Source organism: Penicillium samsonianum, assembly GCF_028829775.1.
Source record: "Penicillium samsonianum strain IBT 33392 chromosome Unknown utg000004l_segment0_segment0, whole genome shotgun sequence".
Taxonomy (NCBI): domain Eukaryota; kingdom Fungi; phylum Ascomycota; class Eurotiomycetes; order Eurotiales; family Aspergillaceae; genus Penicillium; species Penicillium samsonianum.
In genome coordinates, this window is record NW_026643262.1 from 539931 (window position 1) to 566574 (window position 26644).

Below are 26644 nucleotides of genomic sequence, written 5' to 3' on the forward strand. Positions count from 1 at the left end.
AATAGCCTCTCTATGTAGTATAGAATAGCTATTCTGTCTACAAGGCTGCTTCCGAATATATAAGCATTACAAAAAAAGTTCTTTTTCTACTCCTAGGTAGATTCTTTGACACCTGTGCCAGCAGTAGTTGCCTACATAGTCGAGAGTCGGAAAGTCTGTTATAACCGTGAATTCGCAGTTACTTATAAACTATCTCCGCAAACTTCAACGAGAGTATGCGAAGCCAGATAATCAAATAAGCGTTTAATACGCATAAACATGGCTTAGGTTGGCTTTGCCAAAGCTCGCCCAAGAAGATATATATAGGCCACTCACGGCGTCATACCGTAATCATCCGCCACGCGATGAGGCCATTCATTTGGTGATACCATTATACAGAAGCTTCCTAGTAGTGCCGGACGGAGCGCTGGAGATAGACGAGATAGCAAGCTCGACAAGACGGGCGCAAGCTTTATCAGAGGTCACACCCTCGAGAGCCATCAGGTAGGCGGCAGCACCAGCAACATGTGGAGCAGCCATAGAGGTTCCAGACAGGGTCTTTGAGCCACCACCAGGGAATGCGGCTGTGATGTCCTTCCCAGGAGCATAGAGGTCGACTGTAGTAATGTCAGTACGCGTCCTCGAATAACAAGCACGCTTCGCATCAAGGGAGAGGGGGAGCTCTCACCAATGGAACCGAAGTTGGTGAAGGAAGCACTGCCGTCTGAGCTGGTAGAAGCGGCGATAGTGCATACATTCGGAGCAGAAGCAGGGGAGCTGTTCTTCGCATCCTTGGCGTCATTGCCGGCAGCAACAGAGAGGAAGACACCGGACTTAACGACATTGGCAGCGGCGTCATTCATAGCCTGAGAAAAGCCGCCACCCAGAGACATGTTCATAACAGACTTTCCAGTGGCGCCACGGGACTTTGCATCTTTAACGGCCCAGTCCATGCCAGAGATGACTCCTGAATTGGTTCCAGAACCATCGCTACCAAGGACCTTGACAGCAACGAGGGAGGCCTTCTTTGCAACACCGAACTTGCGGCCCGCCGCAGTAGATGCAGTGTGGGTGCCATGGCCATTGCCGTCAGTGTTATCATTATCAACAGTGTTGGTGCCCCACTTAGCGCGGCCCTCAAAGTCAGGATGCGAAATGTCAATCCCGGTGTCGACGCCATAGACCACGATGCCCTCACCAGCAGTAGAGTCATACACATAGTCGGTAGCACCGGGCTTCTTGCTAGAGATGCGAGGGAGGCCCCATGAAGGAGCATTGGCCTGAACCACGTTCGCAGTCGCGTTCACAACCATGTCTGGTTCAACGTACTTGACCTATATTTCCACTGCTGGTTAGATTGCAACACGCTCTTGAGGAATCAACGTGGGTAATGAAACGCCATACCGCCGGGTCCTTGGCAATTTCTTTGACGGTACGATCATCGAGGCTAGCACTGTATCCTTTCATGCCATTGATGTCGAAATGCTTCCCTGGTCCAGACTCGCCACTCTTGCGGCGCGTGATACGAGCATGAATATTTGCAGCCCAGTCACGGTGGTCTTTGAACTCCGCGTTGCTAACGCCATCATTCATGACAACAATGTAGGAGCTAGGAATGACCGCGTGGGCATCACTGGCGGTAAGGAGCTTACCGGCATTGACGACTGCCAGAGTCGCAAGGGACGTAGAGAGGAGCTTTAGGAAACCCATGATTGTGGTTAGAAATGATATAAAGATGAAGAAGATGATGATGAAACTCAGGAAGATGCTGTTGAGAATCCTCAACTTGGGAGCAAAGAGTCCCTTTTATAACATACTGAGAGATGGAGAAGAGGCACATCGCCGCCGGTCTTCCGGGCTCATATCCATCTCCATCTTCACACCCTGGTGATGAGACATGCCGGACCTTGACGGAGTATGAGTAGATTAAACGGAGCAAACCATCGCTTTAGGCAATGATCTTTCTTCGATTAATCAACCCGACATAATGCCAAGATACCCAGCAATCTACCATTGTAACACTCTCCTCACCGGCGGTGGACGGATGACCATACAAACCCAAAGTTCACCAGCGCAAGATGTGCAGGTATAGCGATTGCCTATAGCAAGCCCAGCCCCAGGTGATCAGCATATGGGGTAATCCCGGGGGGTTACATGGTTTAGGGCTTATCTAGCCGATTAGAGACGCTTAATATGCGTACAGGGTGTGAGTGTAAAACTTCATGACGAACTTTTAGATTAATTGCGACTCTTTGCCCGTCGGGAGTCCGATGGATGGTTTAGGGCCCTCACTGGGGAGCCTCTGCGAGAAGGCACATGTTCCATGCAAGATATTCAGTAATTCGGGGCTTTGAGGACATAGTAGGCTTGGCAAAGGATGCCGAAGTACCTAGTCCTTTATGGTTGCAGATCTTCGCGGAAACAACAACGGAGTAGGTCTCGGAGACAGGGTTGGCTTTTGGATGTTGCAGCTAACGATGATAACTACGACTGTTTAAGTCTCTTCTTGGCCGCGCAGGTTCTCCATGATGTGTTCCAATGGTGGAAATTGACGCTATGAAATGGATATGAGCCGTCTGCATCTTCAGGCTGATTCAACCACGCGACGCACGCGACGCACGCCCTGAATATGAGCCCAAAATTGTTGATTTCGCTCCTGTATTATTGGCGACGCGGGTCGACAATAATACAGGTCCGAAAGAGGGGACGAAAGGAAGTAGAATTCATCCCATACAGCCGGATCACTATCGTGTTCAGGAGGTTATTCTTGGTTGTGGTTAGGGGTTTAGCGCTGATATATGGCATTTGATGATGATGATGAATTCATTTGCCCGATGTAGCTCGCTCTAAATATATGCTGCTATACGGGAGTGCTATCAGGCCTGCCGACAGCTTTAGAGTGGGCTGACGGAAATCTGTTGGTACGACAATGTATGGTCTACCTCAGTGGTATTGAACTCTAAACGAATATGACAAAACATACATTATGCCCGGAAACCATGTGATTATCCCTGCGCCCACTTCGAATCTGTCAGTAGCCGTGCCAAGCGCCCAAGCTCCCATACTGTGGGTGGTGCGCCCCACCAGATACCCATTTCTCACCAGATCCCCAATTTTCAATTTGTTTCAACTATAAAAATACTATTTACAAGTAACCACTATGACTATCTACATACCAGTTTGCACTATTACTATCTCTTACTGCCATTAAAGCTTTATGCTTAGCTTCAGCTAAATCCCTAGCCTCCTGATCTCGCTGCTGAGCTTCCAATTCCTTGGCATGCCTTACCTGTAACCGCTTCAACTTCCTAGAATCGGCATCCTATCTTTTCATTATCATCCTATTTATATACATAGGTGATAGGACATTACCTTTCGTTCTTAGAAGCGATCTCCCATTTTTTAGCTTATTTGCATCTAGACTGCGGCAGTATCCGCAATATCCGCGGATATCCTATAGGTTTATGACCGCTAAGACCCCTTTTTATATAAAAACTGGGTCAAACTGGCCCTAGTCACTGGGTCCGGGTTGGGTTATGTGTCGAAGGTTCCGACCTAAAATGGGTTCTGCGGAAGCCATTATATATTCGAAGTGTATAATAGACTATTTAGGTATTTTAAAGACTCTTAGAAACGCCTAATTTAAAAGAAGGTTCTATAAAAAAAGGTAATACTTCGTACATTAAAAGCTAGAGAATAAAAGCTTATAGCTTATTATAAAGATACTAAGTAAGCTTATAGATATCTTTATATAACAGGAACGATCCTTATCCTTATATATAAACTAGACTACTTTAAAAGAGCGTAGGCTACGTTAGCTCTCTAGCTATATCGGGAATTCAATTCTACCTAGCTATTATACTAGTCGCTCTGGCTGTGGCACCCGATGCAGCCGCCCGCATCTTCGACCCCGTGCGGGCTAAATTGCAGCGTGTACCCACGACGACGGTGCAGACTGTTGCGTATACGGACTTTGAGAATCTTGTCGGGCCTGGTGCTGGCAAGAATAGCATTACCTCTTTCCAAGATACAACGACGACGCAGCAGATTCACTTTCGCACGAATGAGTCTACTACGGAAGCCGTTCACGTCCAGCCCAACTCGCTCATCGTCACGACCAACCCACTGACACCCACCGACCCGAACAAAATTATCTGCTCTGTGACATTCACACGCGCGCTGCGCAATCTCACGAGTCAACGACTGATCAATAAGATCTTTGAAGACGGGGAGGTAAAGGTTGGTGCACTGGAGATAACGGCGTGTATCTGGCTGGGGGTTGGTGCTGGGATGGGATGGTGTTGTTGCAGGGGTGTATTGTGTCAGCAATGCGGGTTGCCAGGGGCCTTGGGGTAGATGTGCCGTGGGTATAGTAAATAGTAATAGTTGATTTATACAATTGAGTCTGGAAATACGAATAGAAGACAACAAAATTGCCCGGAATAGATTAGTCGGTTCTGGAGATCAGATCAGTCCGAGTATGCGATATCTTTGACAAGACGCCCTCTCGTTCAAATTCAGACCACATTCGATCGTACTACGGCCATTCAACCGAAATTTACCCGCGACGCACCTGTGTATACTCATGCCTATTACTCAAGCATCTCCTGAAACCCACCCCGTAACAACACCCATATAATTCCCGAAATCGTACAACACACCACATCACACCCAACGCTACTCACAGCTGGATGCTCCAACATTGTGTCCAGCAATCTCCGCCCGATATTGACCACTGGAACTCCCAACAAACTCGGTCCATCTAGAACTACTGAATACATAGACTGTGCCTGAATGGCCACCCCGATCGCGAGCAGCCATTTGTACAAGGAGGCATATCGTCGCGTAGGCCGAGCGATATACGCTCCCCAGCCCTGCGGCATAAATCGAGGGGACAGTAGACCCGGGACAAAGACTAGGATATGGGTAACCGCAAGAACAGGCATAAAGTAGGGCGTGTTCGCGACGAAAGGTGTAGCGGCAGAGCTGAGGCCGGATATCACGACCGGCGCAAGCTCGAGGAGCGCTGGGGGCATCCACGTAAGCTTCGTAGTTGAGGTGACACTCGGGCTTGAGACAAGGATTGTAACAAAGAACAGATTCTGCGCAAAGGATATGGCAACAATCTGTCCGAGCAGCATGTACATCCAAACATTGGGGATGTTGTACCGACGGCCTGGTCTAGGGTTAACGATAGTGTCAAGTGATTTCCAAGCATGACATGAGAGACAGACCCATAACACCCAAGAACAAACTCCACCCGATCGTCCATAGGAAGATCTGCCCGCTCCACCACGTTCTCGCCGGCGTCGCAAACACACTCTCCCATGCCTCCTGGAATAGCTTACTATCTCGCAGCCACAGCTCCAATGTCGCTACACGCGGTGCTACCTCGATTAATGCCTGCTGTGTGGGTGACTGTCCGGCTTCCCAGCTGCGGTAGGAATGTGCGAAGAAAGCGAACATGTAGTGCCATGTTGTGGCAATGCTAAGGGTCGAAAGGGCAATGAATATGGCGAATTGAGAACCATAGCTGCGGTGCCAATTCGACTGCGTTCTGCGGGTTTGGTAGCGGTGGTAAATGTTAAGGAGGATCTTTGAGGTAAGGGCGGCGCAGGAGGTTAGGTAAAAGGATAGGATGGAGAGGGAGCGGTGGTCTCGGAGGGGTTGGCCGATGGAGGCATATAGTGGTTCCAACATGGTATTGTATCTATTTAGACCACATGTGGTCTATGTGCTCGCAATGCAGTGGATTCAATTGTTCAAAGCGTTGGTCCACAAACATTACTGTCAGCTATCACGTGACTGCCTCTCTTCTCTCTGTTTGCTCCTAGCCTTTAGTCTCAGATCTCAGATAGCTTATAGTTTCTCCCTCTCTCCACGCATCTAGAGATTTTCCAGCATCTACTATTTCATCGTAGATTCCTAGATTCTCTCTCTCAATTCCAACTTCGGAACTTGGTCAGCTTGCGCTATACTTGCCCAGATGTGCAAAAAGTTAATGGGATCTTTATTTTTTGTTTATTTTTTGTAGTACCACTGTCAGGACACGTCCTTCGAATATACTATTTCTCATACTTTACAGCGATTCGCATTATCGGGTCTACGCTACGGGTGATTCGCCTTTGGGTCCTTTCACATACCAGGATTGGATCCCAGAGCCTGTCCTTGGCTGGACGTCGCATCAGTAGGAACGGTGAGACTTGCTCTATCATGATTGTGAATTCCCTGGGGGTGTTTATCATTTGAGATCTGTCAAGGCTCGAGAATACTTTTAGATGACGAGGGAAAGATTCGCATGGCTTAATTTTAAAATTCAAGTTTAATCTGAAAATGCAATTTTCCAGTTCAATCGGAGGTTCAAGACACATGCTGAGGTACGGGACGTATATGCTTTCTAGCATTTAAACGTTGCCTTTTATTTCAAGTTCACCATACTCAAGCTCTGGTTTGGGGGGAAGCAGCCCGATGAAGTCGAGGGACAACTCCACAGAATTGACAACGCCATAAAAGAGCATTGGTATCACTCCAAAGAAAACGTTTCCAGTATAACCCCGTCGGAAAATTGTCTCGGCCAGTTCTGCCCGAGCAATCTCAGGCGCAACGGAGGACTCAAATGGTCCGAGCAACCTGTAAATTGTAACACACGATACACCAAAGCAGTAGATTAGCAGGATTTCGAGCCCATGGTGGCGATACAGCTCAAGTAGTCCTGATGCACCGCCGAAATCCTTGGCGAACGTGCTCATGTACCGGCTGTGGTCGACGCCGTACTGGATACGAGACCCCTTAGTGGCAAGAAGATGGTAGTGGGGAGGGTCCGTGGGCATTTGCATGTACCATGTGATGAAGGCCGTCCACCACATGGCTTGCTGTTCAGCTATCGGTGGGGTTGCACCGACGCCGGAACGCACGAAGCCGATGAATGCGCCGTTAGAGGATGTCGAGGCAATTATGACGATGGTGATATTCTACATATTGCGTCAATCATATCGTGGGCCATTAATTAATTGGATGCAGTGAACGGCATCGTTCGCAGAACTGACGCTATGCAACTATTCAATCTTAGGTCTAGTGACAGTAATCTTCGAGCCCTAGATGACATGGAAAACTCAATAAACATCTGTGCCGCGGGGTCTCAGCGAATAGCTTTCCTCCAGGTAAGCCCCCTCCTGCATATTCGGCCATAGGTCGAAAATCCCGGATAGGGAGCACTTCATCCACCCTGGAAACGGCGGCTCGGGGTCTTCCTCTAATGCCTCAACGACTTTCACATAATGACGCTGCATATCTTCTAATCTTTGTGGCAGGTCCTCTGGAAGTGGAGCGTTTTGTAAAGTCTGAAAACTCTCCTCGTCAATCATAATAAACATGCGGTAACTAGGAAAGCGATCGAGCATATCTCGCTCAGTTGCCCAGGCTTTAAAATGCGCGCGGACCTGATCTATCGATGCTCCGTCGAACTGGGAAGCATCTTCGATAACGCGTGGCTTGTACTTAGCCCACATTTCATCGAAGGGAGTTCTGTTGAACTTATCTGCACTAGGGTCATAGCGGAGGTAGGATTCGTATTGCCCGTAAAATCCATTCTTGATGTACGCCGTGGTAAGGTCGACCATACGCGGGAAAGCGGCATGAGATTGCGGGGTGCAGGTTGTCCGGTAGATTGTGTAGCCCCATGTTGGTTCCGTGAAATTCAGCCAGTCAGAAAGGTCACGAAAATGGTCTGGAAACCGGGGGAATAGCTGCCTCGGTAATCGAATTCGCGACATGACGGGGGGTGTTGATGCGATCTTGCGGTAGTTGAGAGGTAGGGGGTAAACCTGCGGGTGGAGAAAGTACAACCCTGACGACCTTCGGTATGCGGCAAGACCCGGTTGTTTTTAAGCTGCCATGGGCCTTTGATGAATTAAATCTAGGCAATATAAATTACAGTTAGTTCCTTGGCGTCATTCCCATATTATCTTGGCATCTTGGCATCTTGGCTGTCCTTGGAACCGAGGTCGTATTATGGTGCTAAACTAAAAGGGGCAAAGCAAACCGGATTCCGTAATTCACAGGTCCAGGTATTAATCTCCATTAGCTTAAGATGTTATCATATGGGTTCGATCTCTTTCAAATTCATTCTTAGTCGAAGCACGTAGGAAGAAAAGAATGAAGCTCCGTTTGAGAATTGAATGGTATGATCAACAAGCGTCCCAGTAAACTATATCTTGACTGTATTCCATTGCCTATATGTATAAGGGAGAGCGCCATGACGTCCTGATCACCATTTCATTATACCAGTCTAGCCAAACCAACGCCAGAAGGAAAAGGGTTTCTACGTAAAAGGCTCTAAGGGGAAAATTCTCACATATTTTCTATAAAAAGGACAGACAGAAACTAAAAAATTCCTCCTACAGCCAGAAATGCAGACATGCATGTGCATGGAAGGCGCAATAAAGCCAATCGACCGTTGTGGATTAGGGAGTGGAGCAATTGTAGATAGCCTTGCTAGAAATCCCCACTCTTATATCTTCACCGGATATCATTGGCCAGACCAAAACGAATGCGAACTTCCTAAAAGAGTTTACTTGATGGCCATACCTGATATGTCTGTGGTATATAAGTTTGGGCAGTCTTGAAATTGTTTAAGTCACGCCCGGGTCACCCAAACGCAACGTCAAATGTTGTGAGCGGCTGCCCCCCAAGCCCCCCCGAGCAATGGCCCAAGCCCGGTGCCTCGAAGTAGCGATAGAAGTCCTGTACATCCGGCATCTCTTTGCTCACTGCACGATAATAGTGCTCCGAACTCTTCGTTGGGATTGATTGGTCTGCCTGTTGAATGATTAGCACCTCTGATGATGAACAGTGGTAAGGTATTCTCGTTATCAGGGACTAACCATGCCGTGATATGAGATGAGTTTCCCCCCGCCTTTTTGAATTCCGAGAGGTCAGGATTCTCGGCATTCATGAGACCCGTATACTCCTGTACTGCGCGGCGAAATAGTTGGTCATATTCTTCATGGGTCGCATTTTGCACGTTGAATGCTTTATCCTTGGCCACATATAGTCTGAACCACAAATCCGCACCTGTAGAATTCTGCCCTGGAATAGAACCGAATACGCTGATGTCCGACCCCCGGTTATATCCATGCCAAAGGAATTCGCCATTGGCAGTTTGAGGTCCCGATCACGCCGCGTTGGCAACTAGCGCGGCAGTTTTGCTGACTGACATTCTTTTCTGGGTGGCACTGCAATAGAACGTCGAGTTGACCGCTGAGAGGTCATCGAAATGACACTTTGAAACATCGGAGATAAGCCCATCCACGACACCATCATTTGGATCGCACGCGGAGACAGCCTCGCTCGTGATGAATTCCAGTTCACATGCTAATGGTGGCGAAGATGCACCAGACCATCCAGTGACTAGAAGTGGGTAGAAGACAGAGGATGTGAGTTCTGTCCAAGACAAAGCAGGTGCCGAGGCAGCAATACCATCGTACGCAGTCGGATAGCGCTGTGCAAGCATCATGCCTTGTCTGCCACCTTGAGAGCAACCACTCCAGTATGAATACTCTGGGTCTTTGCCGTAGAAGCTTTTGACAAGGGCTTTGCCAATGATCGCCTGGTCATTTAAAGAAACGTAGCCTAGGTTTTGAAGGTTGTAGAGATTGACATTACCTGGGCTTGTCAGAGCCCAAGGTTCTGGGGATCCTGCACTCCCCAGCCCGGCATCAGTTGTTGTAGCGGCGTATCCCTCTCCAACAGCCCCTGGCATGAAAAAGTCCGACAACACAAACCGGCCAGCCGACCAGCCTCCTCCTCCTGTGGCTTGTAATCGTTGATTCCACTTGCGAGGCAGCCATGACTCAACGGTAATACGGTCTCCATGTCCAGGGTGAGTGTATGTGACGGTCACATTGCAAAACTCAGCGTTCTGAAGCGCAACATCTCCGTGGTTGTAGTTGAAGGTAGCAGGCACGTTCAGTGTGTAATTTTGAACCCAGGCTGCGGAGAGTGAGAGAATGTCCGCTCCAAAAACGACCGGAGGTGGTATAGTTGCAGGCGAACAAACAGTGATATTAGCACCAAGCATTATCACAATTAATGAAACAGAAATTCTTCGATATTGGAATATTTTTAAATTTCCAGAGATTGGCGCCAAAACACCAGTTTATATATTCACGGCTGCTGAGCTAAATTGATTAAGGAGGGCCTTTTTCCCATTATGGAGATGACATGACGAATACGAACTGCCCTTGGAGTTTTCAACGACGAGAGCTTTTACAGTCAAGACCGCAAAGGTATTAGCACCGCCGATCGATATTCTGCTGGCAATACTATTCTCGAGCAGTAAAAGTTTAAAATTAGCGAGCGGTATCGTTAGAAAGAGTCAGGGAATCTACAATGAAGAAATAGTAGATGCTGGAAAATCTCTAGATGCGTGGATAGAGGAAGAAACTATCTACAACTGAGACTAAGTGTTGGGAGCAAACAGAGAGGTCAAGTGACCTCTAACAGGTATACCCGTGCTAGAAGGCAATACGCACACTTTCTTTGAAGTATTCTTCACACATATTTTCCATAAAAACGAGAGCCAGAAACTCCGAAATTCCTCCTGGAGCCAGAAATGCAGACATGTATATGGAAGGCGTAATAGAGCCAATCGACCGTTGTGGATCAGGGAGTGGAGCAATTGTAGATAGCCTTGCTAGAAATCCCCACTCTTATATCTTTCACCGGATATCATTGGCCATAACAAAACGAATGCGAACTTCCTAAAAGAGTTTAGTTGACCGTATAGCCATAGCTGATATGTCTGTGGTATATAAGTTTGGGCAGTCTTGAAATTGTTTCTCGCAATCCCACCTCTCCCTTCGTGATCGGGGGTCAAATCGCGCAGTCTTCTCCTTGCCGAAATTTTATCACTCAAATGGCAGATCCTATGCTAAAGGTATATCGGGCTTGGCCTAGTCAGCCTCCTACCTACCACCAAGCAAATGCAGGCTCGTCTGACATCGCACAGGGCCGAGAATGGAACTATTCTCTTTTCGGGTGTTGTTCCCCAGGCACGCTCTGTTAGTATCCCTCGATACCAAGAACTCCCTATTGTTTCCTCCTAACAAGACCTAGGCCTAACAAGCTGTTGTCTACCTTGTCTGACATACGGCAAAACCCAAACCAGACTTAGAGACCCAGAGCTACGAAGCTTTAGCTATGTCAACGGCTCTGTAAGCTTTCAAAGGGATTGAACAATGATAAGAGGCTAACCCCGCTTGACAGTGTGCTATCTGGAGTGTCCTTAGTATCGGTGCCGTGCAGTGGATCATGCAGACCATCACCCGTGGTGAGATGCGGGAACAATATGGCATTGAAGGCTCCTGTTGTGGCGATTGCTGCGTGTCAACTTTCTGCGGCTGTTGTGCTCTCATCCAAGAGGAGAAGGAAGCAGAGCTTCGGTCCAGACCTGAGCTTGCCGGCTACCAGAAACCACCTGGCATGGATATGCCGTAAGTTTTTATTTATTGTTTTCGTTGAGGGCCTTTCGCTGTATCATCTAATACTTTCCTTTTGTCCCTCTTCAAAATGGATATCGGCATTCTACAGCCTAAACCATTTCCTGTCATACTTTCATTTTCGACCTTTTCATTTGTTCCTTTGCCGGCTTTATCAGCAGAACAGCCAAACTCTTACATTCCCCTCGAGCGAAAGCATCAGTCTTCAGACCAAGGTAGATGAACAGATTGTAATTATTCATGTATTTCGTGTTCTGCTCTCTTTGTTTAAAATGGAGTCTCTTGCGTTACTGCTGGCTCCTAGTCAAGTCTCTCCACCAAAACGAGTTCAATTGATCAACTTGATTTTCAACGGCAGCGGTGAAGCTAAATAGAAGCTATGTAGGCGATGCTGTCTTTGACTATTACTGTACAGGGTGTATTTTCAAGAGATAAAGGCAACGAAGGATAAAAAAAAAAACAGAAAACTCAACATAAAGTAGGAACAGAATTGGTAGGTCAATGGAGGAAATAGAAGGGGGAGAATACATGACCGGCATTTTTTTAAGGAGTTTAAGTTGGCCACAAAGGCAATGTGGATCAGATACGCGGGTCAAATAGTCGTAAGTAGTCGTCCAATAGTGCAACAAAGTGGCACGCTTTTAATTGCACTGTTCCGCTCTTGACGCTGATCACCTCTTTCTCGCCTGCGGCTCAGGCCCTCACCCAACATGCTTTCCAGAGAACAGGATATTCATGGCTGAGGCCGTGACGGTCTGGGAAAATAAAGGCGAACACAGTGAGGGGCATAGGAAAAACCAAATTTGCTTGTATACTTGAGGTATAGCATTCATGCTGTGAGCAAGGCGAACGAATCGAAGCCAATCGGTTCCATTGAGCGGGGAGTAAGATAATGAGACGAGAGTATTAATAGTTTGCGTGCAGGAGCATTGGGGTGGAGGAATAGTTCAGGAAATCGTTGGGGCCTTACATAGCATGGAAATTGCGATGTCAGGCCATTTAAATAAGGAGATTTGAGATAATTGTCTATGACATAATTGACCAGATTGTCTACCTTGTCGAACCTGACTTTTTAAACATAACAGACCCGCCACCATTGGTCGCCTATTTAGTCTGACAATCGGTGGCTCAGGTAACAGCTCCATATCCTTGACTGCCATGAGGGTGCCTAAGGCCCTGTATAGGCCTACTTGCTCTGCTTCGACTATAGTACACTCACCGTTGTCCTCCTCGGTTATATAAAATTGGGCTTGGGTAGCCTTTTTGGGTGCCCAGACAACGCTCCATCTCTGAGAGGCCCAATGGAGCTACTTCTTTAGCTTGCATAGTGCCAACTCCAACAAGCTAAGCAGCTAAAAAGCTAAAACGTTAGCTATGACAAGCTCATTGAAATGAGCATATGATCCCACTTTTTCTCACAAAATCAAGCCCAAGCCCACCCAGTTTATAAGAGCCGAAGTACATTGGCTCTTAGGAAAAAGAAACAGCTTCAAAGCATGGATAATTAATTCAGCCAGGTTTCGCTCAATTGAGCGTCCTTTGGGGTCATCGAGTTCCCGTACATCGCAAGGATCACTTTTCAGAAGAAATTTTATGTTCAACGCTTTCATAATGGGTGAAAAGCTCCACTGTCTTCATCTCCATGTCATGGCTGACAGCAATCGCATTACTGTCGAAATCTTCGTGTCCATCAAAGAGGGTTGCAATTTCTTCCAGCGTCAAGCTCCTCGTCTCCACAAAGGTGAAATACAAGATGAAAACCAAGACTACGTTCCAAAGGCAAGTTGGAATATAATAATGCCATCCAATGTTAGCGATACCAACAGGAGTCAGATAGCTCGGGACAAAAGACGTCTCACTGATTGACAGTATGGTGATAGCGAAGTATATACTTCGCTGTTTGGTGGTGACGGTTTCGATGGGATAGGCAACGACTAACGGAATCCAGCAAATGCATGTGAAGAAATTGTTGACAATGATCATCCCGAGAACGCCTATTCCATACGGGAGACGTGCATGAGCGTCGTATTGCGATGTTAAAACTGTCCAGATGATGAAAGCAACGTTGATACCCACAGCAGAGAAAAGGAACACTGTCCGGCGTCCCACCTTTGGTGTCACAAATGCGGAAAGAATCGTACATGTCCAGCCGAAGATGTTGAGAACAGCGTTGATCAGAGTCTTGTGCCTCGCGCAAAGAGGACCAACGAAAAGGCCGTGATACTCTCCCAACCACTATCACATATCGAGAGAACGTTGGAATATATACTATGAGATAATAGCTGTTCTGGTACTTCTGTGGGTTGCCTGGCCACATTGAGGCCGACTGTCACCAGTTGAGGGGCATAGCGGCGGCGCTGGCCAACAAACTATGCATGCCCAGGGGAGTGGTGGCGAGTCACAACAAGTCAACTAAGGCTGAAACGTTAGATCAACATTCGTCCTGTCTATGGCATTGGAGGTAATAATACGATGACTTTATGTATGTCTTTTTGCTTCCATACACAATCCACAATCTCATCACCAGAAAGGTTGATACATTAGCCATGAACTGTAGAATACCCATAAGAAGAACAATTCCTACAAAATTAACTTCCATATATAACCAGTAATAGAGAATGGTTGACTTGACAGAGCCTAGCGCGGGACGCAAAAAGATATTTCTACACAATAACACTCATGACTAGCTCTCAACTAGGTAGGATGGGGCTTGTGAATCCATTTCGTTCCCCATAAATTAAGCGCCGAGGCAATACATTTCCTGAACACCTGCCTAGGGGCATTACATTGTATACATCAATGGAGCATGTCCAGAATGCAGCACTGGAAAATATCACGATCATACCACTCCGCATATTGTTTATATCGTCTCTTCTCGACGTTCAAGTGGTAAGCTACCTCTTGATCCCGATGACTCGCTGGATAGCCTCATCATTGCTCATAGCCGAGTCAATAACACCAGCCACCTTAAGTACATCGACAACACTTCCAATAATCTTATTGTCAACACCACGTGTGGCATTAGTGAACTTAACATCCTTAAGCCACTCCGTTGCATCCTCCTCAATATAATTGCAACCAAGCTCACCAGTACCCAAAAGCTTCACAACCTGCGCCGTATCAGCCTCGAAATCCTTGATTCCCTGATCCAGAGCCTGGAAGAGACTCTCCAATCGCTGGTCTTTCTCAGGGTTAGGGAACAGCGACGTAGAAGCGACAATCATCCATGAAGGCCATGGCGTGAAAATCTCGCCAATCTTCTTAAGCGGCGGGTTCGGTTTCTCAGATGTAGGATGGAAGTACGGCTTGGTTGTAAATTCCTCCCACATGAAGAACTCAGCAGATGGGTTTGCAGCCTGGTCAGGCTTTGAGGCGTCGAGGCCGGACACGCCGTCCCGCAAGGGTCCGAAGGGTCCCAGAGGGACGGTGGTCAAGGAATCGGCTTTCCAGCCTTGCTGCTGGGCAAGAACGAAGGACATGATATGAGAGCCGCTGTAGGTAAATGTGTTAGTCTCACGCTATTGTGCTTTAACCCAATGTCGGTAGCTTACCTTCCCAGCCGGCTGACTCCAACCCTCTTGTCCTTTAGGTCCGACACTCCATTGATCTCGTCCCGATTGCGACCTGTGACTATAGCCCAGCGCAGAGGGTTGTCCACCCAGTGGCCGACGACCTTGTATCCTCCATCTGCGTCTGCGGAGGTCTGACTTGCTTGCTGCTTCCCGGCCAATCCTGCGACCCACCCCTCTGTCAAACCGATGGCGATGTCGATTTCATTGCCGCGGAGCGATGTGATCATATGGCCTGTCCCGGATGGGAAGGGAGTTACGGCGATTTTGAATGGGAGGGAGGCAACGGCCGGGGAGCGGAGGGCGAGATGGAGTGGGGTTAAGTAGTGCTCTAGTGCGCGGTAAAAGCTTATTGTCAGCTATATTCTGTCGAATAGAAAGTAGGAATGACGAGCAGGCTTCGTTGAGACAAAGCAAGTAGCTTGGACACGGCAGTACTCTGATGCCGAAGCTCTCGGCGTGAAGGGGGGCTGACGTACCGGGCACATAGCCAATGCGGATTATGGGCAGGTCAGCCATTGTGCAAGTCCGAGCTGCGTTACTGATTCGGAGAATAAACAGAGACAGTAGATCCGGGTTGCGTGGGGAAGATGTTGGCGCAGGGCGGCATTCCGAGTGACGCGGGGCAAGCCCCTCACCATATGCGCGCAATCGGAGAAGGACCGGGAAATAAATTTTGTTTTTTAATAAAACATCATAGTATTGACATTATCTAATTCAAATTACAGATCTATAATGCTGTTTGCCAATGCTACCTATCTACATAAATATTGAGTCTAGTCCAAGTTCATCATCCGGGGTTTCAGTTCATGCGGATATCCTTCTCGTGGTGACCCCAGCGTCCGGTCTGCTCCATAGACTCGCCTGCGGTCTGGGAGTTGGAACGGGAACGAGAAGCGGAGAGGGGGTAAGATTGGGATAGTGAGTTGGAGTGTGAGTGTGATGTGGAGTGTGGGATTGAGAACGAGTTGGAGAGCGAGTTGGAGTGGGAGTGGGACGGAGTATGAGAGGGGGCATTTCGAGTGAAGTAATAGAACTGGAAGCCCAGGTAGAAGTCGCACACGCACTGGAAGATACCACAGAGCTTGAACGCCCATGGAATAGTCTCTGTGCTGTTGAAGAAGTAGCTCATCTTCATGGTGTCACCGAGAATCCACGCCGCAACGACCGAGACTCGGAAGCCCTTGCATGAGCCGGATCGGTGGTTGGCAATGATTTGAGGGATAGGGAGGGTAGCTTCGACGGCGAGTCCGCAGTAGCCAATGAGATTGATATAGAATTGCGATTGAGCGACCGGTGTCAGGTGGATGACGGTTAAGATTCCGACAAAGTAAGCCAAAGACATCCAGTATCTATGAAAATCGGCAATTAGCTTTGATCGCTGTGGTTGGAGGCGCCGGAACTTACGGCTTGGTGGTCTTCCACTGCCAAAACTCATAAGGTCTCGAGTAGGAACCATCAGGTTTGCCTCCACTGAAGGGTGTGTGCTCAATTCCATTTCTCACCCCAGCAGAGGGCCGATTATCGAGTGCAACCTTGAGCATCGTAATCTGCACTACGATCATGACAATTGCTTGCGTCAACAAAGTGGCTGAGTAGTGCTCGCCAAACCAAAAGAAAATTCTAACAATGTCAACATTTTGCGGCCTCGAATTTTAACGCGCTGTTGATCGGGATCTTACTTCAGGATCGACGAAATCAGCATAATCAAAGGAATATCCAAGGAGAAGCCCGCCGAGCTTCTTGTGCGATGAATGTTGACGATCTGGTCGGCATAGGACGTGACGGGGGAGCTTATAAGGCTGTATATGAGCTTGGTTAGCACTGGGAACCTGCAGATGGATTGGGAGCTCGTTCACGCCCACGTACAAGAAAGGCGCGGCATAGTCAAAGGCGATCTGGAAAAGAGACATGGCGGGTAATGGGGGTATGCGCGGTCGCTATAACTGAATAAAAAACAACAGACCGGTCGACGCGATTGCGTGAGGAGTCGCGTCTTGTAAATATTCGCGACAAAGGGAAAGCGACAATCAAGAACAGAAGTCAAAGAGGGAAAAAAAGGTACAAGCTTCACGACTCGATGCGGCTTGGCTTTTTTGGCGGGTGCCCTGGATTATGTCAGCGTGTCGATCTCCACCTGCGGCAGGGCCTTGGGGCTGTTTAGTGGGTCTACGTGGTGTATGTGGAGCCAATGAGATTAATGGGACATTATTAAATTCGTCATTTACCTATCTTGGACGTATATAACCGTGGGAATATATGAACTTGGAAATATAGATGGCTCAGAATGAGATATACTGGAGGATATTGCCTGATTTGGATGAGGAAATGTATATAATTACCTGACATCACGATGAATCGTCGATATGAAAATTTCAAAGGATTTGACATTCTCCTAGACCACTTTCCGAAACAATCCAAGTTCGTCCCTTTACCATCTGCTTTCAATAAGTCAGTCTCCCACGAACATCCAAAATGAGCAATCTTAGCAATCAAACGGCGAAGGAAATCGAGCTCCAAGACCGTGAACGTCAGCTTCGAAGGCGTGAATTGGAACTTGACTACGAAAAGCATGAGCTTAAACTTGAACACAGCAAGGCCGAGCTCGAAAAGCATGAGCTCAGAATCAAACAACGCAAAGTCGAACTCGAAAAGCACGAGCTTAGAGTTAAACAAGACAAAGGCGAGCTCGAAAAGAATGAGGTTAAACTCAAGGACAAGATAGAAAAGCTCAATGAACTTGAAACCGAATTGCGGAACAATGGACCGGATATAATCAGGCTAGCGATATCCAAGAAGTTCAGGCGTGGTATGATAGGCACGAAGGAGCGCGAACTCGAACATGGCAAGGATGTAAATGCCCTTCAGCGATGTCGATATGAACGGTACGTCTACGAACAAGACCTCGACAGCAAAGAGGATCGCTTGGCGGAGTTCCTCGACGTGGAGACTAGGCTCCGAGAGATTGCTCAACGGGAAATAAGTCTGAAAGAACAATATGAGCAAGATCCAACAAGAGTCGAGCAAGAGTTCAAGAAAACAGAGAAGGAATATAAACGACTTGAGCACGAGGGGTGGATGATCCTAGATTCGTTCGCCGATGGACCTTTAGGGCGAGCTTTAAATCTCTGGAGGGGACATCCCAGATGGTATATGCATCGCGTTCTTCGCGAGGACTGTGCCGGCAGGGGAGGCTGCTGTGGGCGTGAGTGTGGATGCTGCCTTAATCGCAAACTTGATGAGCCTCGGAGGCGCGCAGCTGGGCACTGCACTGTCGAATGTGGCTGCTGTCAGAAGGCTAGGGGATTTGAACTTTCCGAAGATGAAAAGAAGGTCTTTTCGATTCGATACGCGGTCTCCCAGGATGGCAAGAAGGGCATCGACTTGAAAGACACGCAAATGAAGAACCTCGAACTGCAAAATCTCCGCCTGCAAAATCTGCTTTCTGAACATTCAACGAAGGACAATGTGATACGATATACGTTCACTGATGGAGTTGCCGAATATGAACGCTACTTAAATGAGGATGCTATCACCGACTCTGAAGCCGAATTCACCGACGACGACGAGTGTCCTGCGGATGAGGAGGATCCGTACTATCGTCGGATCTCCCAAGCTTCGATCTGGGGTTTAGTAGATGGTAACTTCGAGAACCCGTTTGACTTGATCGACGAAGAACCGGCCTGTGATCCAACATGGCAGATTGACAGTAGCGGCGAAAGGCCATCCAACGTGGTTGGCCAGGAGGACAAGGATTCAATGATGACAGAAACGGATTGGTAGTTGCAAGCGCACAATGCTCTAACTACATGGCTAGGTTTCTTTTAAAGGATTTTGATAAGCTTATTTGCTGACATCTATGGATGGCCGGGATTGGGATAATGATGAAGATTGAACTTGCTAGCTTTTGAAAGAACAACTTTCCTCATTTTACTACACCCCAATTGCCTTAGCCACAAGTGTACTATGTAGAATTGCGCGGTATAATAAGTTGCTGTATCACTGTACAGAGGGCTAAAAAAAGGAGAGATATCTTCGTATGGTCATTACAAGAAAAGTCCGCCGCTTGTGCGGCCTTTTCAAGTTTTCTTTTTGGTGGTTTTTTATGGTAGTCTTCTCAGATAGTCTTCTGAGACAGTCTTTTTAGATGTCTGGTTTATAGATATTTTCTCCCCCTTCTCAGTTTGTTAGGTAGACGGGTTAATTTGTGAAAACAACTTATATATAACCTTTGATAAAGATCTCTACGGATAGTGGATATCATAGGGAGTTGACAATGAAAAAATATATATTATCTAAGCAACAACGTAAAGACAGAAAACCGGGCAGTCGCCTCTCGACTGAGCAAAGACACATGCGACTAATCACCGAGGATAGTGCGGTGGAAATTTTGGTGGAGTCAAAGGTGATCGACATCGTATATTCCAAACGGAAGCAGTGGGTTCCAACTGACTTAGAAGGGGCCAAAGGCCATTAGACTGGCTTCTCACCTAGAAGGGCAAAGCTCCCTTTCTTGTCAACCTTGGCGTAGCAATGGCCATCATGTCCAGCCTGTCTGCTGGTTTCGACGGCCTCTATCGCACGCGGGCGCATCTGCTTCTCATAAGCTCTGACGGCACCACGGATTGACACGTGGCCATCAGCAGCTGACTTGATAGTATCTGCGAGTTGACAGGCGTCCACAATGGCATGGATCACCCCTTCGCCCCGATCTGCTCACGTTAGTTCGGTCCGTTTCATCGCAGGCGAATATACTTACAGATCATCATACAATGGGCCGCGTCACCGATCAAAGTGCAGGTACCGTCCCAGTTGTCCCACTCAACGGGGGGCCAATCAACTAGGTTGACATTGGTAGCGACCGTGTCCTCAGGCAGTGCCTCTACCATATCCCGCATACGAGGGAAGAATGGTCTGCCTTTCTGCTTAAACACATCAAGCAAGGGCTGGCTCGACAGCTCCCTATCCTCATCAGACGCAATCCAGGAGAAGTACACTTGGGCGCGATGGTGTTGTCCGGGAGCTGTAGGAGTGTCCAACAAAGACCAGAAGACAAAGGTATCAGTTTCTGGATCCGTACCCATGAAATAAAGTGGATCTACGTGGTCTTTGAAGTAGTTGACTTGTTCCTCACTCATAGTCAGGGCACAGCCTACAGCCTTGATGGGAAGGCGATGTAGCTCGTGGGTTGTCGGGGCGAGGAACTTGCGCACAATCGAGGTCGAGCCATCTGCACCCACCAGTGCATCTCCTAGAACACTCGAGCCGTCCGTAAACTAAACTCAACTCGCACACCACCCTCGACCTTCACAATGTTGACGAGCTTATCGGACGAAGCTTACCTTTCCCTCTTGCGCTTCTTCTTGGGTTTAGCTCTTTCGTCTGAGCCATCATATCCAGCAGGCATGGTCTCAGAGGGTGCCTGTTCCACTCTGTAGATGATGGGGAGGCCCTGACACGGTTCTTGGCTGGCGTTGTCGGACGTCCTTTAGGGGTCAACCTCTCACCACGATGCCACTTCCCTACGACCACCAGATCCCCCTGAAAGTGAGATCAGGGCAAAGGGATCAGCAGAGATGAGATGAGTTCCCTTTCGTCAGTGTGTTCAACGAAGAGGGGTGACGTGGTGGAATGGATAAAAAAATTGAAAGATGACATGAGTAAGAATGAGAGACCCCATATGATGGTGGTGATTGTCGATGAAAGGTATAATTAAGAGTTTCCTTGTCCCCCCCATTCGCTTCAACCCCCTAACAAGCTGCTCAAACCAGAGCTTCCCGGTAATATCGCAGTGCATAGCGACCATTAGGGACTTTGGTCCAATTGGCTTTTAGGATTCACCGCTTGAGCCTTCTTCGTAGTAATTCCTATACTTTGATTGTTATATCGACCTGATTAGAACTTCTGTAGATTTATAGTGAGGTAGCCATTTATATTGAAATAGAGTCGGCTACTTATATAACCTCTATACTTAACGATATTCATAGCGCGTAATCTGAATATCGAGTTGTTTTATAATGGTATTATAAACGTTAGTTACGACTCCACTACGATGTCTTTTTAAATCTTTTTTGATATATTCTTTGAAGTCCCTCAAGATGTCTTTTTAGATGTCTTTTGTTTAGATATTCCCCCCTTACTAATGTTGTAGCTAGAATATAGGCGGTGGATGCGGCCTATAATGTGCAAAACGACCTTTCCATGTATAACCTTTGATGTAGGTAGACTAGGACTCTGGTTTGGAACAGCAACCTACAAGCCCGCTGCTGGCCGAGGTAAACAGGGGGACCAAGCATTTCTACCACCATCTCGCATCCCTAGTAGGCTTCCGAGTGGAGCATGGCCGACTTTTGTCATCGAGACCGGGGTTTCGGAATCCCTCAATCGGCTTCGCACAGACGCTCGGAGATGGTTCATCAATTCACAGGGTGAGGTGCGCATCGTCGTTCTTATTTCGATTAAGCCGACTAAGATTACATTCGAAAGTAGCAATTGACTGCAAGCAATGCCCCGCGCCCACTCACTCGCATTTATTTCGATGGGCTCCGCGCGCAATCCCGGAATATCTCTCCTATTACCCCACAAGCAACACCTACCCAGCAGCCGTACTCGGCATAGGAGATTTACGTAGAGCGTAATAGTGTTCGGGGCCCTTTTGAGCATTCCGTTTGTTGCAATCTACGATTGACCCCCTGGACCAGGGGAGCATGATATTCTTATTGATGCGCAAGATTTCCAGGATATGAGTGAGAAGGTATTCTGATATATTATGATTTACTATCGGGCTCACTACCCGCCTTCCCAGATTCTTCTTCAATTGCTTTGCTGTCTCAATTGCCAATCCCGCATTTTTCATCTGGAGGAGTCTGAAAGGGGCCTTTTAGGACATGAAGTTTTTTTATTACTGAGATACCTAGTCCCTGGTTCGATTTAGAGGGGGTGACGACTAGCATTAATCGCGATCTATGGGTCAAGTCCCTTCCTAGGTTCGAGATTAGAAGCTTGGTTTGATGAAAGAGATTCAAGCCTAAATGCTAGGGTATTCAGGCTCTAAGGCTATATGGTTGATACTTCGCTATAACGTCAACTGGCGTACTATCCATGGCTGTGATACAAAAATAATCGGCCGCTTATGCGGCTTTGTCAAGACTTTTTTAGTAGTCTTCTCAGGTAGTTTTCTGAGGTAGTCTTTTTAGACGTCTCTTTTGTAATCTTTTTTGGTGGTCTTCTCAGATTCTTCTCAGTTGGTCTTCTCAGTTAGACTTTAGATGTCTCTTTTCATAGATATTTTCTCCACCTTCTCAGTTTGTTAGCTAGACTACAGAAAAAGGGAAAAAAAGCATACTTTGTGCAAGAGACCTTGGACACCCAGAGATGATAAGAGGGGCAGTGGATCTAGATCAAATCAAGTGGGGAAACTCAAACGCGAAATTGCACGCGAACCCTTTGCCCCTCTACTTCGTGGTATACACAAAGCCTACATTGTACACCAAATTTCCAAAAGACTCTATTTCCAATCGCCTCTAGCAAAACTCAATTGACTCACTCAATTGAAGCAACCGGCAGCCTACAAAGATGCGCGAAATCCCAAACTTCCCACAAGATCTGCTGGAAAGAGTCAACGCGGCCCAGCACGGTCCCTCGCGCAATTCCGACGTCAAATACGTCTTCCATGTCATTCACAGTGAAGCCGAAGATTTATCCGCGTTTGAGGAGAGAGACTCAGAAGATGAGCAGACGGACTCCGAGGATGGTGACAGCCAAAGGCAGCACACATTTGACACTCTCGAGGAGGCCAACAATGCTGCTCTGGCTCTTTTCAGAAGCGAGTATGAGGACTTCTTTGATCAAGTAAAGGATATGTCCAATTGGTATGAGGAGGGAACCAGCGAGATTAAGATGAATGACGTGATATGGCAAGTTGATGTCGACGGGAAGCTTTCGTTGCAAGCCCACAACGCCGAGGAGGGAATTGTTGGTCAGATTTATGTTTCTGCCTTGAGAATCTAAACTTTCAGAGAAGGGAAGTAGAAGAAGGAGGAGAAAATCAAAAGTAAATTCTGTTCTTGAAGTTTTGTTTGTGTACAAAACCTCTTCTTGGTATGGGGAATTTCACATCGAGAATCAATAACCTGGGAAATGCATGCAATACAACCCATCGGATCCTATCACCATCATGGCTTACTAGAAAGGTCAATAAGATTAGCAGAGTGCGGTTAGAGTTAAGCAAGTTTGACTCACGGCGCGCGGGCTTTCGTCACTCTACCCGGGGTGACAGTGAGCCCAAGGAACTCATGCGGTTTTCTCTTCTAATGGATATCAGTATGCGCAAGTCGTCCACGGATAATAGTCTCACCAGATGGTCACGTTTGATATGAGCACGAAGCTTCACCACCTGAGGGACGGTAGTCTCGAGGTCATCGAACTTTGGGCAATAGGGACACTTGTAAGCGCAGGGAGGAATCGTCTAAGACCAACAAGTGTTAGCATCAGCTTGCGATGGTCGATTTGTTGTTTCCACTCACGATGACTGCGTGTTCCATCGGCCATTGACTTGCCTGATGGTCATCACAAGCGCAGAGCTTTTTGTTCACCGGACTGATAGAATCAGTTAGTCATATTCAATAGTCCGATTCAAAGAGATGCCTACAGCCATTTGGTGGGAGGCACATCCCTGTTTGACTTCCAGTAATGACCATGCATCCCATAGTAAGGGCTTTCGGGGGCAGCTTCATTTGTCTGAGACTCAGATGAGGTTGTTGACGCATCTTTGGTCATGATGGCGGTGGTTGGAGGGATGTGCTTCTGAATGGTATCTTCAAGTGAGTTTCTGTCGACGAGAAAGGGTAAAGTGCGGAGGTGATGGCTTACCAGAATATTTGGAGATATGGGAGATGCGGAAGCAGAAACGGAACGGAAGGATCCAAAACAGCAAAGTGAAATCGACACAAACAAAACCGTCTAATATGGGCAGGCACGTGCCCAGGAGATTCACGCCGGCTTAGGATGTAAATTTCCCTGGGAGTGAAGACATCCGGAGCCTCTTAAGGCTTTTATAAGGGGCATATCATATCGGAATATCAAAAAAGCATCATCATAAATTCATTCCTGTCCATAAAGTATTTACAAAACATACTTGAACAGCGGCGACTTGTCTCCCATATCAAACAACTGATCCTCAGTGTAGTTGACTCTGGCATCGTCTGCAAGCCTTTCCTTCTTTGCATTGCCCATCTTGTATGTCCATTCGAGGAACAAAGCAACAAAGAATCCAACCCCACCGAGTGCCAAACTGAGGCCAAATCCAGTTGTGTACTTCGGGCTCTCTTTCTCGATATACATGAAACTGCCCAATATGCCACCGACATTGCCGACACAGTTGACCAGTGCGATGCCCATAGCCCGTCGGGACGCTGGGGCAATGTTGTTTGCATTCCAGGATGCAGCTCCCGGCTGGATGGGGTAAATACCTATGACAGACAAGACAACTGCAAAGTAGGCGACTCCTTTCTTTGCTTCAAGCTCTCCATTTAGGGACATAATAATAGAATAAGCTACCACAACAATTACCATGGGGATGCAGACAAATGGCATTCGCCAATAGAAGCGATCGGAGAACCGTGCAAACACGATAGCAGATATCGCGCCGGCAATGTATGGAGGGGCAGAGGTGAGCTGGGCATTCGTCGAGCTGAAGCCCATGGCTTTGGTGATAGTCGGGAGGGTGAACTTGGTACCTGGTTGCAAATCTCAATTAGCCCAGTGTGTCATATAGGGTTCCAAGGACCATTACCGTAAGACAAAGCCGACTGGCAAAACAAAAGGTAGCCTTGCACGTAGATCCTCCAGTTCATCAGGACAATCTTGAGGTCCCTCCACTTGAAGCCCGTCTCTCCGGTACTAGTTCCTCCTTGCTTGATGAACATTGAAAGCTCCAGGTAGCGAATTTCGTCCGGAGATAACCAGCGCTTGGATAAAGCCGGGGTATCGATGAGGAGGAAGAAACAGGCAACACCTAGTACTACACTAGCAATGCCTTCCAGGATGAAGATCCACCGCCAGCCTTCAAGCCCAGCAGTACCATCCATCTTGGCAATAGCGGCAGCGAGCAGGCCGGAGAACGCGCCGGAGAGCGCACTGGCACAGTAGAAGTATGAGATACGAAGTGCCAATTCCCTAGGCATGTACCAGTAGGAGCAAAGGTAAATAGCACCAGGGAAGAATCCGGCCCTATAGAGAAAGATTTTAGCATGCGAAGCAAAAAGAGGTTGATGATTTTCACTGACTCAAAAACACCAAGTAGGACTCGAGTGGTCATAAGACCAGCAAAGTTTTTAACCAGACCTGTGCATGTCATGACAATACCCCAGGTCAAGACAAGAAGGCCAAGGTACACTGAAGGTCGCTTGAACTTTTTGAGAACGATGTTACTGGGAACTTCGAATAGGACGTAGGGAATGAAGACTATATAGCACCAGTCAGCACGCCTTGCGCTCATAGTTAAGGAACACTAGGCCGGCTAAGTGCAGGCCACAGGAAATAAACTCACATATAGAAAGAACAGTATTATACTGTAACCCAGTCATCTTGAGATCTTGGACCATGCCTTCGATTTTAGCATTGCCGATATTGGCCCGATCGATGTGGCAAATCAGATACAGCAATGCGAGCATGGGGATTAATCGCTTATCGACCTAGATAGAGAGTTAGCTGGATATTATGTGCATTGGGGTGTCAAGTATTCTCACCTTGTGGAAGACCTTTTTTCGTTTCTCCTCCGGGTAGTTATTATAGAAATCTGCATCGTCGGGAGTCAAACCGACAACACGAAAGTCTCCAACCTGAGTGACCAGAGAAGGCTTGGGAATATTCTCGATATGAGAGTCTTGATCGACAATCTCGACATCATCTTTTCCGATAGAGCCGCGGTTCATAGCTGTGAATTATAAGTAGTATACAGCCTTCGGCTTTCAAATGGACCAAGGTCGAGAGAAATCCCTCTAGATATAGGGTCTCAGAAATGAAACACACAAGCAAATCGACCAAAAAGGAGGGTATATAGGCTATATAAGTAGTCAAATCATGTCGGTTATCCTAACTAGAATGGCGGAATGATTTAAGATCTCGTTGTTTACCCCAGTCTTGGCGTATACGCTCTAATGGCCAAGAAATGCGGGGAAGCTTGGCCATTGAAGGGCCGTGATCCAGTGATTTCCATAATTATGCCGGTCAATCTATTAGGGTGACCGGTAGTGGTCTCTGCCAAGGTGAGCTTGTTGATAGGCATCCAGTCAGAGCCCGACCTGCTGCGGAAAGCACGGACAACCACTGTGAGCGGGCATGCGGGTGGACATGCGGGGTGTATTTTCTCTCCAATAGAACAAGGATGGGCCTTTCTCCGGGCCTCACTCCGGGCTTTCTCCGGGTCTTTCTCCAGTTCCTTCTCCAGGCCATTCTCCGGACCTTTTTCCGGTACTATATGCTCCGAGCTGACCTCGTTTGAACATATGGCAAATTGCCATTTCACATTTCTGGCAGAAAGGAGATCCTTCGATATCCATTGGATGTTCTGCATGGAAGCCGTATGTTAACGTAGCA

General features: G+C 47.6%; 13 protein-coding genes across 13 annotated transcripts; 3 read left to right on the forward strand and 10 right to left on the reverse strand.

The window, feature by feature from the left end:
* Nucleotides 1-354: 354 nt before the first annotated feature.
* N7471_007109 (S8 family peptidase) lies at nt 355-1689 on the reverse strand (the record flags this gene model as incomplete). The annotated part of the gene is made up of 3 exons (XM_057279828.1): nt 355-596; nt 668-1313; nt 1384-1689. 3 exons carry the CDS (start codon nt 1687-1689, stop codon nt 355-357), a joined length of 1194 nt encoding a protein of 397 aa, XP_057134088.1.
* A 2882-nt stretch (nt 1690-4571) lies between these two features.
* N7471_007110 (uncharacterized protein) lies at nt 4572-5679 on the reverse strand (the record flags this gene model as incomplete). Its single annotated transcript, XM_057279829.1, has 2 exons — nt 4572-5155; nt 5214-5679. 2 exons carry the CDS (start codon nt 5677-5679, stop codon nt 4572-4574), a joined length of 1050 nt encoding a protein of 349 aa, XP_057134089.1.
* Nucleotides 5680-6383: 704 nt separating this feature from the next.
* On the reverse strand, nt 6384-7751 carry N7471_007111 (uncharacterized protein; the record flags this gene model as incomplete). The annotated part of the gene is made up of 2 exons (XM_057279830.1): nt 6384-6950; nt 7101-7751. The coding sequence occupies 2 exons, from the start codon at nt 7749-7751 to the stop codon at nt 6384-6386; spliced, it is 1218 nt and encodes a 405-aa protein (XP_057134090.1).
* Nucleotides 7752-8625: 874 nt separating this feature from the next.
* Nucleotides 8626-9132, reverse strand: N7471_007112 (uncharacterized protein; the record flags this gene model as incomplete). The annotated part of the gene is made up of 3 exons (XM_057279831.1): nt 8626-8770; nt 8862-9066; nt 9099-9132. The coding sequence occupies 3 exons, from the start codon at nt 9130-9132 to the stop codon at nt 8626-8628; spliced, it is 384 nt and encodes a 127-aa protein (XP_057134091.1).
* A 19-nt stretch (nt 9133-9151) lies between these two features.
* Nucleotides 9152-10057, reverse strand: N7471_007113 (feruloyl esterase; the record flags this gene model as incomplete). Its single annotated transcript, XM_057279832.1, has 1 exon — nt 9152-10057. The coding sequence occupies one exon, from the start codon at nt 10055-10057 to the stop codon at nt 9152-9154; it is 906 nt and encodes a 301-aa protein (XP_057134092.1).
* Nucleotides 10058-10894: 837 nt separating this feature from the next.
* N7471_007114 (PLAC8 family protein) lies at nt 10895-11475 on the forward strand (the record flags this gene model as incomplete). Its single annotated transcript, XM_057279833.1, has 3 exons — nt 10895-11039; nt 11095-11192; nt 11245-11475. The coding sequence occupies 3 exons, from the start codon at nt 10895-10897 to the stop codon at nt 11473-11475; spliced, it is 474 nt and encodes a 157-aa protein (XP_057134093.1).
* Nucleotides 11476-13049: 1574 nt separating this feature from the next.
* N7471_007115 (uncharacterized protein) lies at nt 13050-13794 on the reverse strand (the record flags this gene model as incomplete). The annotated part of the gene is made up of 2 exons (XM_057279834.1): nt 13050-13712; nt 13747-13794. 2 exons carry the CDS (start codon nt 13792-13794, stop codon nt 13050-13052), a joined length of 711 nt encoding a protein of 236 aa, XP_057134094.1.
* A 577-nt stretch (nt 13795-14371) lies between these two features.
* On the reverse strand, nt 14372-15565 carry N7471_007116 (uncharacterized protein; the record flags this gene model as incomplete). Its single annotated transcript, XM_057279835.1, has 3 exons — nt 14372-14969; nt 15029-15377; nt 15526-15565. The coding sequence occupies 3 exons, from the start codon at nt 15563-15565 to the stop codon at nt 14372-14374; spliced, it is 987 nt and encodes a 328-aa protein (XP_057134095.1).
* Nucleotides 15566-15848: 283 nt separating this feature from the next.
* N7471_007117 (PQ-loop repeat-containing protein) lies at nt 15849-17075 on the reverse strand (the record flags this gene model as incomplete). The annotated part of the gene is made up of 4 exons (XM_057279836.1): nt 16916-17075; nt 16729-16848; nt 16454-16669; nt 15849-16398 (listed from the first exon to the last, which is right to left on the reverse strand). The coding sequence occupies exons 1-4, from the start codon at nt 16957-16959 to the stop codon at nt 15849-15851; spliced, it is 930 nt and encodes a 309-aa protein (XP_057134096.1). The 5' UTR covers nt 16960-17075.
* A 446-nt stretch (nt 17076-17521) lies between these two features.
* Nucleotides 17522-18829, forward strand: N7471_007118 (uncharacterized protein; the record flags this gene model as incomplete). The annotated part of the gene is made up of 1 exon (XM_057279837.1): nt 17522-18829. One exon carries the CDS (start codon nt 17522-17524, stop codon nt 18827-18829), a length of 1308 nt encoding a protein of 435 aa, XP_057134097.1.
* Nucleotides 18830-19519: 690 nt separating this feature from the next.
* Nucleotides 19520-20453, reverse strand: N7471_007119 (uncharacterized protein; the record flags this gene model as incomplete). The annotated part of the gene is made up of 3 exons (XM_057279838.1): nt 19520-19758; nt 19806-20305; nt 20389-20453. The coding sequence occupies 3 exons, from the start codon at nt 20451-20453 to the stop codon at nt 19520-19522; spliced, it is 804 nt and encodes a 267-aa protein (XP_057134098.1).
* Nucleotides 20454-22621: 2168 nt separating this feature from the next.
* On the forward strand, nt 22622-23056 carry N7471_007120 (uncharacterized protein; the record flags this gene model as incomplete). The annotated part of the gene is made up of 1 exon (XM_057279839.1): nt 22622-23056. One exon carries the CDS (start codon nt 22622-22624, stop codon nt 23054-23056), a length of 435 nt encoding a protein of 144 aa, XP_057134099.1.
* Nucleotides 23057-23220: 164 nt separating this feature from the next.
* N7471_007121 (uncharacterized protein) lies at nt 23221-25980 on the reverse strand (the record flags this gene model as incomplete). The annotated part of the gene is made up of 10 exons (XM_057279840.1): nt 23221-23230; nt 23288-23355; nt 23403-23513; nt 23572-23644; nt 23697-23876; nt 24183-24783; nt 24840-25276; nt 25333-25510; nt 25596-25740; nt 25795-25980. The coding sequence occupies 10 exons, from the start codon at nt 25978-25980 to the stop codon at nt 23221-23223; spliced, it is 1989 nt and encodes a 662-aa protein (XP_057134100.1).
* Between the last annotated feature and the right edge of the window lie 664 nt (nt 25981-26644).